We start from the raw sequence: 14,016 nt of genomic DNA on the forward strand, positions 1-14,016 counted from the left end.
CTTCAGAAATTCTACCTTGAGGCTGGATGTCTGGTCTGTTGTGTAAACCATAATTGTAATTAGTCTTAATAAAAATGTAGCTATTGTTTTATAAGATAGTGTCTCATCATCGCTCTAGAATTGTGAAAAATAAAATGGAGAGGGGAGAATTTGGCCCACATGCCTCCACTCCAGTGCAAACCAATTACCCTGACAGAGCCCCAACGCCCTAAACCAAACATTAATTACCAGTGAGCCACTAGGAGCAATAATTAAAGCTGAGCTTAATGAGCAGTAGGGATGGGGTTACAGCGATACGATCCATCCAAACACCTCGCCCACTGACATCACAGAAGAAGAGTCATTTGGGAATGATGTTAGATGGATGTAGCTTATCACCAGCAGGCCCCTCTGCACCAATCGGAAAACAGGATTCGAACATATGGGTGGAGTCCCTGCACTTCTCATTTAACACCAGCACTGTTGTCCAACATATGCTTTGGATGATGGGTTAGCAGGACTAGTTATATACATGACATCACATGCTAATTGAAGCATAAATCAATGACCCTGCTCAACAAAGGTTCCCACAACCAACAACATCTTAAAAGCACAATGTAACATTTGACGGGTGATCGTGGTTGTGATGTTCTTCTGTAGGTCAAATATCAAGATCATAATTTCCCCAGATATGAGTGCTTGTAAAAGGACAGAAAAATGTGTTATATTGTTCTGTATGTGTGCATGTATTTACTATTTTTTAGCAGCAACACATTTTACACTAATCAAATAGTTATATTTTAGGCTACTTTAAGGTTGTCTCAATTCACATATAGCATTCTAGCATAGTTATTATTCTATTTAGACAAAAAATACATTTGAAGAAGAAAACTATAACACAGGCCTCTTCTCAGTTTATTTTATGTCTATGTTCACACAAAACGTGTTGGATGTGATGACAACTCAAAAGACTAAGAATATCACAAGAGCTTTTTATATGTATCATCAACTCTGTCACCTATCTATTTTAATGCTTTTATTTATTTCTCCGTCTGTCTTAGACTGTCTTCAGAATTGTCGTGCTCGGTATCTGGGACTACATAGAGAACAAAGTTGAGGTTAGTGCTGTTGTTTGTTTATTAGCAAGTCTTGATGACCAGGTTTTCATTTGGTCAGTATTCAATATTATTTTAGATCGTGCCACTTGTTCCTACAAGTGGCACGATTCTACAAGTATTTCCTATACTACATAGTATAGGAAATACAACAACATTTGCACATATTTACATTTTGTATGTGCTTGTGTGTGCGACCTCTCAGGTGTTTGATGGTGCTGTAATTGTGCTGTCCCTGGCCCCCATGGTGGCCTCCACGGTAGCCAACGGGCCCAGCAGCCCCTGGGATGCCATCAGCCTCATCATCACTCTACGCATCTGGAGGGTCAAGAGGATTATTGACGGTGAGGCAGACAAAGAGCTTGTGTTATTAAGAGGCCTGTATGTGAGACTCATTTTGTGGAGCAACTCAAGGAAGTACGCAATCTTTATTAACTCAAAAGTATTACACAGTTATGCATCTGTGTAATACTTTTGAGTTAATAAAGATTGCGTACTTCCTTGAGTTGTTCCACAAAATGAGTATACAACCAAAATGAAAGATCTAAATGACCCTATTATCTCTGTGATTATACAAATTATTTACTATTTAGCGCAAGATAGCTATTGATCATCCCTCGTAGTAAATTGCTGCCACTCTGCTATTCTAACTTGTATTGATTGTAAGGGGATGGTTAAGTAGATTCAGAGAGGCAATAAATGAATATAGTGGTTGTTTTCCCATATGCTAATGAGATCGGTTCAATATCTGTTCCGAGGTCACCCTCACCACGGGCCTCTGGCTGCATACAGAATCAGCTGCACACCAAACACACAGGAACTCAGTGTGCAATTTGTTCATGAGACAATGGTCGAATAAAGGGCTGTTTTTCCAAATGTTTCCCCTCATAGCAATAGTTTGACATTTTAAGAAATATGCTCTTTTGCTTTCTGGAGGAGATAGATGAGGCTACAGCTGGTTAGCTTAGCACAAACACTGGAAACAATGTGAAACAACTAGCTTAGCTTGTTTTAATTCTAATAAGGTCTTAAATAGACATGTCTTGGTTGATTTCAGGATGTATTTAGTCCAGAATCTTAATCACACATCAGTACATTGTTTTAATGGATCAAATGTATTGAACTAAAAGGGACACATCACAATGACACGATTAATCATTTCAGTAATCAATACAATATGGCTTTCAACAACATTGATTTACTCTGGTGAAGCACATTCAGCAGGAGCATGTTTCTTGCTTCTTAACATGCAGCTGTTGTGTTGGTTTCCAGGGAATGAACTTGTGATTTTTCAGCCTCACACCTCGATCTGTTGGGTTCGATATTTGTGAGTGATTGAATTTCCTTGTTAGGCAGGCGGCAACACACCTCAGCTCAGGGGATAAAAATCACACTCAAACCAATAAATGTACAGCTGAGGGACCGGCGAGGTTATCATAGGTGAGGGATTGAGTCTCTTGCAGAATTAGCTTGACGTATGAAGTGGCAATGTTTGTGTCAGTCCGACGGGAGTGGAAATACAGAGGAGTGAACTGCAGCCGAATTTGTAAGGACAAGAAAGCAGAACGTATTAGCAAAGTGATATGTCAGATTGGGAGATATCAACCTCTCTAACACGTAGAAAAAAACATATTCAAATGTTTAATGTCTTCTCTTTCATCTTATACGAAGACAATACAAATAATGATTTTGCTAGTTGTAATAATAGCTTTAAAAAAACATCTGAGAAATGAGAAATGTTCCTGAGACAATATACAGATTAAGGTTTTGTAGGTTGGTTGTATAGTACAGTATGTAAGTCTCAGGTTTGTGTGAGAAGTGAAACACCTGACTCCAGGTGAGAGGAGAGAGTGGAGACGGGCCATGTGTTTGCTTTAGTAAAATCGTGGTGTTAATTACACTGTTATGCATGTGCTGCCAGCAGCAGTCAGTTATGCTGTAACACACACACACACACACACACACACACACACACACACACACACACACACACACACACACACACATACACATATACACACACACGCACACACACACACACACACACACACACACACACACACACACACACACACACACACACACACACTTGCAAACACATACCTCTGAGAATCTGTCTAGATGGCGCTACAGAGATGATGACTACTTGTGAATGTGCATACAGGCGAAACTAGAAGAATGTGCATGTATTTTTTTAATTATTTTGTATAGCTTCCAAGTCTATCTCTTAAATATGGAGCCCTTTATGAAGGGGGCAAAACAACCAAGGTTGAAAAATAAAGACATACTTCAAAAAGGTTTTCATGAATTATATTCATTTACTGTTTTTCAAACCATAAATAAAACAAGAATTGTGTAGCTATAGTGCATGTATGCATGTGTATGTATGTACATGCTGTATTCATGTGTATGTATGTACATGCATGGGGGTATGCATGTATGTGGAAGTGAAGTATTACATTTTGGCCAATAGGTGGCTTATCATACTGACACATATACAACATGCAGGAGACCAAATGAATTTTTTACTGTCTATGGTGTGACTAAATATTGAACCTGTGATTAAGCTTTTCATGCCTTTTTCAATTCTGACTTGACTGACCCCATATGATGCCCCCACTTTTGCTTTGTGTGCGTGTGTGTGTGCCAACATGCCTATAAATAGGTAGAAGGAGCATGTGGCGATGGCTGTGTGCTTTGCTCTGCGGTTTCATTGTCCTCCTTGTTTGACAAAGCCGGCAGTTGAATCTTGTGATAGTTCAGATCCACAATCAAAACAACAACGGCAGAGATATTGGAATAGGATTATGTTTCACCTCCGTATGTAGCCCAGAGTCAAATTCCCTATCAGGATACACAGTATTACCACATGTGATATCATGTTCCTGGCTTATAAATGTGATGTGAGGTACCGACTGTCTGCCACCTGTGATGACAACAGGTATTCAAATTTACCCTTATAGTCCTTTTTTACACCTTCCCATCCTGCTCCAGAAAGTGTGCCATGTAAAAATAAAGTGTGCTGTAAGATTGTAAGAGGTGGAGTTACTGATTGATCAATATGTGAAAATGTTTGATGCATCAGTTCTAGCACATTATATTTCAAACAAAATACTTTACCAAGAATCCTTTCATAAATATTTGAATAAACAAATAAACAACCAGTCAGTTACAGTTTTGTAGCGAGTCTGATTCAAGGATGGCCAAAGTATGCTGGCAACACTTTAGTGCAACACTGTGGTAGGAAGAAGAGGAAGCTCAGGTGACCATGTGACCACCAAGACTATATAAGAAACATTTCCTTATTGGTACACAAAGTAGTGTTTGAGCATAATTTGAGATAGATGTTTTCAGGCTCATTGTTTTTGTTGATTTTACCGCTTTTTTTTCTTCAGAAAATGGAGCAGTTTGGTTAAACGAATTTTCACTGGATTTTCTTATCCATCCATATGTATTTGTGTATTGGTCCAAAAAGACATGATTACTTTGGTTTGCATAAATTAGCTGTCCTGCAGCTCAGAAAATACTTCCAGACAACAAAAGTTAAGATAATAATTGGGAGAAAACGCAAATGAACTGCTAATTATGCACAATAGTCCCTAAACTAAGTCCGTTAGCAACTAAAACAAAGTGTCTTTTTTATTATTATACATTGTCCATGTTTATCATCTTTTGTTAAACTGATACGCACAGATAAATTCTGAATTTTGTAAATGTGTTTAAAAAATTCAAACATTGAGTTCATATCTTGTACCCCGATGACGCCACCACTGCTCCATTATCTAAAGACCCTTCCAGGACTGTGACTTTAGTTTACGCAGATAAGATTCAATGTTAACCCAGTAAACACATTTCTGATCCGGTGGAATGGGATGTTAAGGTCAGTATAGACTGAAAATATACTAACACCTTGCTACACTATCAAGTCAGCGTGAAACCAGATTCCTGTGGAACATTTCAGCACTTTGCAAAATTCATTCAGTAGGTATAGGGTTACTGGCAACCAGTAATTAATGAGGTTTTTATGTGTGATGACAGACGGAGAAAAGGACGCATGGTCCACCAACACTGACCTTGGGCCATAATGTTCTTGATGTATTTGACCATAAATACCTCCAGCAGCTGTCTTAGTTAAGAAGGTTTTCTCACTGAGAAAGTCTTAATGCCATCTTAAACACCTGGCAATCAGTTTCAGACCATTTATTCATATAGTGAACAAAATAAATATTGTTTTTCTTTTAAAACTCTCTTTCTCTCTCTCTTCCATGTTAGCGTATGTGCTACAAGTCAAAGTTGAGATGGAATTGGAGATTCAGCAGTGTGAGAAGACCAAGGCTGTGAGAGAGGAACAGCTGGAGCGTCTCACTCAGATCTGCCAGGAACAGGCTGTGAGTAACAAAACCCTTTTTTTCTTTATGTATATGGGTCCTCGTTCACAACACGCACCCATACCTTAAACAGGTTCTGCATGAGGACTGCGACAGAAGTTGTGCAGCAATATTTTTCAAAATAAATGGGAATTCGGACATTACATTAGAAGCATTTTATGGCACATCAAACTAAGACACAACAAACTACTCTGACAGTTTTATTACATACAATACTATGACATTTTTATGACATATTATACTATGCAAGAATTCAAGGATAATCTATTGTTGTTACACGGTGTAATAAAAAGAAATGCAGCTGTAGCCCATTTGATACAAAAGAAAAACATCTGTCGGAATGTAAACAGCAGCAACAAACAATTATCTGGACAGATGATATGGCCAGCATCTTAACATAACAAATTCGATATTAGGGAAGTATTGTTCATCAACTTTTTTGACTATGCTTCAGCACCAAGCATCATTGATGTAAAGGGTCTGCCGTACGACCGTTGAGTGCAGCTTGATCCGCGATGCCTCAATGGAGTCAGGCCTCTGTAAAGATGTGGGCACAACATTCACCAACGACCCAGTGTTGTGTTAGCCTGAAGTCTTCTTTCATCCATTTTATCTTCCTCGAACCAGACACTGGCCAGGAGAAGACTGGGTTAGCGTAGCTCCCATCTCGGCAGACTCCTCTTCAGTGGTATTTGGTCTGGCTGGTCTGGCCGGGTGGTTGGAAGATGCCATGGGCAGTGATTGTCTAAAACCCTGCTGCACTTAATCCAATCCCTTCACTTCCTTCTCTGATGTTGATAAGTGTATCTATGTCAAGGACTATACAGTATTAACCGCTTTGACATACATTTTCCTATAATATGACATTTTTAAGGACATATCTTACTATCACATTCTGGTGTCACACTATTCTGTGACATTTTGCATGGCATATTGATGACATCTTCATTTTAATTACATTTTAATATTTGAAATTTAAACAACATACATATTTTATTTTACTGCCAGTTTTTATGACATTTTTATGACATACAGTTTTATGACATACAATATCTATTTATTTCATTTCAGAATCATGAGTCCATATAGCAACATACAACATACAATATATAAAATACAATACAATACGAGGACACAGTCAATTATTGCAGTTAAAAAGTAACTTGTGGTTAAAAATATACAGACACTTGTTCCAATGTTTCCAGAAACAAGAAGAATACCTCGTGTCACTCTGTGTTGGCTCAGTTAAGGCTTTTATAAGAACATTTTCTGAGTCATTTAATCAACATTTTAATTTGTATATACAATGCCTCAACACAGCATGAAAAGTGGGAACATTACGAGTCACAAACATATGACTTGCACTTGAGCTTGAGCAAGATTGAGCAAGATTCTGAAAGCATCATAAGTATACTTTGACTTATGATATGTTTATGATATACTATATACACTATGGTATTTTTTATTATATATTGTTGGAGAAGGGGGAAGTGGATCATGTTGCTAAAAGTTTCCCACACTTTTTTCAACTATAACATCTGTCCGCTAGTGGAATGGATCAGCAGCCTCAATTCTGCATGATGCAGAAATGCCAGTGACTCAGAAGAATGCCACTTTAAACTTAGCCATAGTTTTACACAATTAATGTATGTTATATTTCATGCCAATAGTAAACGTGTTCCAATTAAATTGTAGTCTCTCGCTTCAGTCAATGTATAGTTAATTTCACCATCCAGTTAAGAAAGCGGACACAGTAAATGGTTATGACCTCATAAGCCCATAATACACTGTCAGTTCATTTACCACCAGAAGAGGGCAGCAATACCTTATAGATAGGTCCAATCTTTCCACCCATTTAATTATGATTCTTCAGACGACACAAACTGATGATCCATATGGCAAAATGCAGACTACGATACATATTGATAAATGTAAAAGGACCCGTACTTGTACAGCGCTTTTCTAGTCTTCCAACCACTCAAAGTGTTTTAACACTACATGACATCATTCACCCATTCACACACACTGATGAAAGGAGCTACCATGCAAGGTGCCACATCAGGATTATCAACCATTCATATACCGTAGGCGCAGCTATGGAAGCAATTTAGGGTTAAGTGTCTTGCTCAAGGACACATCAACATGGGCTAGCGGAGCCGGGGATTGAACCGCCAAGCCTCTGATTGAAGGACAACCCTGCTCACCACTAAGCCACAAGAAAAGAAAAGAAAATTGACCATCTAAGTTCAGGTCTGAGACCAGACATATATAATAATTAGATAAATAAATAAAAAATGTGAAAGGATCAGATCTTTAAAAAAAAATCATGTTTATAAAATTGCTCTTCATATATATAGGTAATAGTTTTCTATTCACTACTTTAATGTACAATTTAGGTGATACCTTATCCTATGGGTTCATATACGACTATATGTAAAATATTGGAAGGTATACTGTTGGTATACTTTTAGTTGGAACAAGAGTAATACATACCTTGTGCATGTATGATTTGTAAAATCATCTCAATGTGTTTTCTTTATTTTGTATTCTATTCCTTTTACAAAATAGGCTGCTGAAATGTTTTCTTGTCAATGGGTTGCATGTATTCTCTAAGCCAGTACACCGGAAATCAATACACAGGGACATCACAGCTGCAAATCAGTGAAGCTTATACAGTTTACCCAACACATATTTAGATAATGCCCTTGGATTAATGCTGAAAACAGCTCACCATTAATTAACCTTTAAACCTATAAGAATAGACAGTGTGTGTCATAGGCCCAGAGTATGTTACTGTTACTTTGTCAATTTTTTTTCATCTCTGTCCTCATCCGTCATTTTTACATTCCATTTCCACATTCACTAACCTGCTGCTTTCCCTCTCTTTTTCTATGCTTACACCAACCGTCTCCAGTTTGAGATCAGACAGCTGAGGGCCCATCTGGCCCAGCAGGACCTGGACCTTGCGGCAGAACGTGAAGCAGCCATGCAGATTCATCATGTATGGGGCAAACAGGGCAGGAGTTTTCAGGTTGTAGAAGGCTTGACTCCCGGGGAGTCTGACGATGAGGGCGGCCAGAGAAACCCCAGAGAGCCTCATGTCACTGCAGGTACAGTATGGTCTCCAAAGCAGAATTTGTAGATACGCTAAATGTGATATGGGTTTCTAAACTCTAAAAACTGTGGGGGAAAAGCATGAAAAAGCATATGCTAAACAGTTGAATTACAAATAATGTAATATATAACTTCTTCTGGTACAAATTGTATCTACACAATGTTCTGCAGTGAGGTTAATGCAGTAGTTTAGAATTAACACAATATTTCACAAACTGAAAATGAATGCGTCTAAAAGACCATGACATTCAAATATAGCTCATTTGAATACACACCATGTTAGGTGCAGTGTTTGCTTGAAAAAGCAACAGGACAAACCAGAAGAGAGGTGCAGCATAAAGTATGTACATAATTATGTGGAACAAAAAGTCTCTAACAGTGGAACATCAGGTGAACTGGATGCCAAAGCAGTGTAGAGTTAATCTGGAGCAGTAGCCCTGGAGCATCCTCCAGTCCGGGCTCTTAGCCCTCTGTGCTCACCCACAACACCCATCTGCCCGCAGGCGCTGCGGGATCAATATGAGGGTAAAAAAGCTTTTAGGATCTGGTGAATCCTGGAGGAAACAAGCATGTTCTCTGACACTACGTCAGCTTGCATGGCCTTCTGTCTTGCCCCAACTATCTCTCTTACGGCCCCCCCTTCGTGGTGAGGCCGACCTAGCTATCCCAGACCACGATTTCAGGTACAGAGTGCTCTGTGCATTGTGCCTTGTTCGGGGAGAGTGGGCTCCTGTCAACATCTGTTCCCCTTCACCTGCAAACCACAATAGTGCACCAGGAGGCTCCACGGCGGCCACAATATTACCCCAAGGGCATAGTGGGAAATCTGGCTCTCAGAAACAAGTGGGGCTTTTTACAGAAACATGGTCACTGGGATGAGCACTTTGGCCACAGGGCTCAAGTCATGTCAGGTCAACTCAAATCAAGCCAACTTTATGTGTATTGCTCAATATTGCGCTCTCTCAATGGGCTTCTCCGACACTCACTCGCATGATGCCATCAAACTATCAAGAACTTTCATCAAGGCAGTGGCCGTCATAAGAATGAATGTCACAGGAGATTAAGGGTGTCGCCGCCTTAAAATACCAAGTAGATTATAAAACCATCCAGTGACAATCAATGAGCCAGGAGTTTACTCTCAGATACTTATAGAAGATTGTAGTCAAAATATTGACTACAGCAGTGCTTTGAGCTAAATGGTAACATTCTCATGACAATGCTAAACTTGCAGGTATGATGTTCACCATGTTCATCATCTTTGTTAAGAGTGTTGCCATGCCAACATTTGCACCATACGTGCAGCTGACGCTGATGGAAATGTCATTTGCAAGTCAAATCGATGATGTCACTAGATGAAAAGTCAGAGGATCACTAAAGTTATTTTAATTCATCCTAAGAGGACATGAACGTCTTTACCAAATTTTATGGCAATAAATCTAATAGTTATTGAGACATTTTACTCAAAACTACAAACGTCAGCCTGCTAATGGCCCAAGAGTAAAATGTACGGGATGACTAGAATCTTCATACTTTGTGTACCATAAATGTTTTCACAGACAGTCCGACATTATCACAGCAGCCCCTTTACATGCCATAGCAGGGTAAATGCAGGTGTAATTGGTGAAATTAATAATGGTCCTGTTCTATTTCATTAAATTAAATGTATTTTCTATAGCCCAAAATCACAAATTACAAATTTGCCTCAAAGGGCTTTACAATATGTACACATACGACATCCTCACATCCTCACAGGAAAAACTCTTCACCGATGGAAATAATTACAATAGATGTCATGTGTACAGAATGAACGACGTAACAGAGTTACAACACATTCATATAAGGACTTAGTGTGCCACAGCCTTTCCATTGAGCCAGCATGCACAATTGGATACCTGGGCCTTGGCCCACCTAAATGGAACAGGGTCATAATTAATGTTATGTATTACACCTGCGATGACCCTGCAGTGTCAAAATGGCTGCTGTGAAAAGGGCCTCTTCTTTTGGGAATAGCTCTCTCTACTGTCGCCCCTGCTCGTTTATCTGTATCAACATTAGTTTGCCAATCTTCCTCTACCACTACTTCACCCGTGATGTAGAACTGATTCTTCACCCATCACAATTATATTTCAGATATGAACTAAAAGGACCTCAGCATGCCACCTCTCTTTTTACACAGAAAGATGACAGCCCAGTAACTTGACTGTCACAGAAAGAAGGGCAGAGCCTTTTTATGTATGCTGGACAGCCCATTCTTTTTTCTTAAGACTCATGTGTTATTAATTGTGGAGTGATTGTCTCGGTCTTGTTTTAGTGAGTGCAATGCCTCCTCTCCAGGGGTGGCTCAAGGATTAATATTTTAGACTGAAAAATAAATGAAATTACCCATCAGAGTCTGCAGCATGTCCCAGGGGACAGGGGCTAGCACTCAGGGTACTCTGGGTTCGCACTCAGCCAGCGGACAGTGAGCTCAAGACCAATCAAGCGAACAGAGAAGCATAGCAGATCACAGCCATTCACCACGCACACTGAGGCCTGCTAAACTGGAGGGATCGGTGCCTGAACAAAGAGCTCCCACTCGCTCTCTTTTTTATTTTCCCCCATTCCTGTCATCCCTGAAACCAACCCCACCCTGTCCCAGTTTATTTCTGGTGCACTAGGGTGCAGCTAATGCACAGTGTAGCAGTGCTTGATCCTGACCACTTGACAATGAAGTACCTGTGGCCTGGGGCAAAAGTCATCTCTGTCAATATTATGTTGTAAACATAAGAGATATTTTTCATTTGCACTACTTATATATATATATATATATATATATATATATATATATATATATATATATATATATATATATATAAAGAAATACAAGAAATGGATATATATAAACACAAGAGATATTTTTCATTTGCACTACTTATATATATATATATATATATATATATATATATATATATATATATATATATATATATATATATATATATATATATGCATAATATAATATATATATATATATATATATATATATATATGCATAATATAATATATATATATATAATATACAATATATATATATATATATTATATGCATAATATAATATATATATAATATATTATATATATGCATAATATATATATATATATATATATATATATATATATATATATATATATATATAAGTGCAAATGAAAAATATATAAGTGCAAATGAAAAATATCTCTTGTGTTTATATATATCCATTTCTTGTACTTCTTTATGTATTATCCAAGATTTCTACAGCCAGACATTGCAATTCAAATTGAAATTACTTTTTTTTTATAACAGTGAAAACATGCATATTTAGCATATTATGCATTTCTTAGAACAGAGCAAACATAACAGCACGTGACTTTAATCATAGACGTATCAGTCTTCTGTCATGGAGGGGTAGTGAAGAAGAAAAGAGGGAATCAGATGTATGTATGGAGATTTATGGAGGGAGGAAAGTTTTCCAAGCAGTGCATATTTTTTTTCAAAGTTTTTAGTTGTATTTAGTAATCAGATTATGGCCAAATAGAGATGGAACATAAAAAGCTTCTGATGTATAAAATAAAAAACAAGCCTTTTTTTATGGTGGTGTGAATTTGACCAGATGATGAGAAAAGCATCACATTCACAAATGGATGCAGACAGAGATGTATTAAAGAGTAGAAACAGTAGTAGGATTATGTACATCCTTGTTATGGGACTGTAATTTTATTTAAACATTAAAACACGATCACAGAATGATATGTGCTTGCACTAGATATGTTTTTTGTATATTGATTACATTTAATAAAATCAGCCACTATAGCAACACATGTGGGTGTTGTTATTCACAACCATTAATAATGTCAATTAATTCATATATCTTTTCATTATTAACTCAGATCCAGTTGTGCGTGATGACATGAACAACTACATCAGCCAATACTACAGTGAAGCAAGCAGTGGTAAGTTACTGAACATAGACTTTTATATATACCTCTCTTTGAGCATGTAAATACAATTACAGTAAGTAAAGCAGCAAAAGTAAAAAAGTATTTTTGGGTGGTCATAAGTAAAAGGTCATGTGTATAATTGAAAAATCCATTCATTTGAATGTTTTGCCAATATGACTAACATAAAAGTACACTGTTAGGGCATGTGGCCACATTTTTCTGAGAGCCAGCATCTTTTTAAAAAAAAAGTGCTACCCGGCATCCTGCGGCAGCTTTTCTGCCAGAAAAGGGTATTTTGATACAGGGCCTTATGCACTTGTTCTGTTTGAAGTAAAGAGCTTATTTGTTTTCCCTATGTGGTTCGACTTTTTCTAAATGTATGCAATGTCTTTCAAGATGCCGGAGCTTCTGGCTTGGGTGCCCGGGTTATCACCATGGCATCCATCGATGTTCACCTCCCCACTAATCCAAACCCCATTCAGTCAAACCAGATGCTTGCAATGGAGCGGGTGGGCAGCGTGGTAAGTGACATCTCAACCAGCATATCACGGTCCAGTGGCAGCCTGACGGCTCGCCCACTCAGCCTGAGTAGCCACAACCCGGGTTCATCTATGACAGACTGCAGCAACAGCACAGCTCAGGACCTCACTTTGAGCTACAGCACCCATCGCTGCTGTCCTCCGTCCTACTCAGGCCAGGACCCCTGCAGGGACCCCAGCATGGTGGTGCAGGAGCTACTCTGCTCCCTCTCTGAGGACTCCTGCCTTGCTCAAAAGGGGCTGGTAGTGGACCCTGTCAACCTTAAGCTTCCCAGTCCTACTGGCTCAGAAAAGGCCAGCCCTGAGCTGGACAACAGAATAAACATCTTCAACCGCAGAAACCAAGAGGAGAGACGAGGCAGGGGAAGGGGTTGTGTACTGTTGCAGACCAAGCCACTGATCCACCTACAGAGCAGAACCACTGAGCCATCCCTGGAGGAGAAGTACCGGCTCCTTGGACCACCTGACACACCTCTGGGGCACTTGCCTGATACATAAGCTGCATTTACACAGAAACAGAAGTCTTTTCCTTTATTTTACTGCCACCTTGTTTGGCATATATCTGAAATATTGTGGTAGGTCAAACAAAGCTCATGAGAAGCACATAAGATTAAAAAAATTGATTTTTCTGTCGCTGTGTAATTCCAACCTTAGCTCATTCAGAGAAAGCTTGAGCATTATCTTCGAGCTAACATTGATGCTCCTACACGTGTGTAGACGTGTTCAGAGGTCGAAGAAGTAGAAATTACAATAAGAACTCTTAAGGCCCTTTGCCATAATGTCCAACCTCCCATGTTCCTCCTTGATGGATTTTAATAAAATCAGACATTCCCTGATATAGCACAACAAAGACTATAACAGCCCTGTATGGGGGTGTCTAATGTGTTATTGGACACATTCTTCATCAGGAATTCTTACTTTGAA

General features: G+C 38.7%; 1 protein-coding gene across 1 annotated transcript in view; it reads left to right on the forward strand.

Moving 5' to 3' along the window:
* LOC306735320 (transmembrane protein 266-like) overlaps nt 1-13,590 on the forward strand; it is a gene marked incomplete at both ends in the record, with an annotated part of 34,504 nt that extends 20,914 nt beyond the window's left edge. The window contains 6 exons of the mRNA XM_079216782.1: nt 1,041-1,097; nt 1,300-1,438; nt 5,367-5,482; nt 8,397-8,592; nt 12,503-12,565; nt 12,950-13,590. Coding sequence (XP_079072908.1) covers nt 1,041-1,097; nt 1,300-1,438; nt 5,367-5,482; nt 8,397-8,592; nt 12,503-12,565; nt 12,950-13,590 — 1,212 coding nt within the window. The remainder of the gene's footprint in view (nt 1-1,040; nt 1,098-1,299; nt 1,439-5,366; nt 5,483-8,396; nt 8,593-12,502; nt 12,566-12,949) is intronic.
* Between the last annotated feature and the right edge of the window lie 426 nt (nt 13,591-14,016).

This window comes from Taurulus bubalis, assembly GCF_910589615.1.
Source record: "Taurulus bubalis genome assembly, chromosome: 4".
Classification (NCBI taxonomy): domain Eukaryota; kingdom Metazoa; phylum Chordata; class Actinopteri; order Perciformes; family Cottidae; genus Taurulus; species Taurulus bubalis.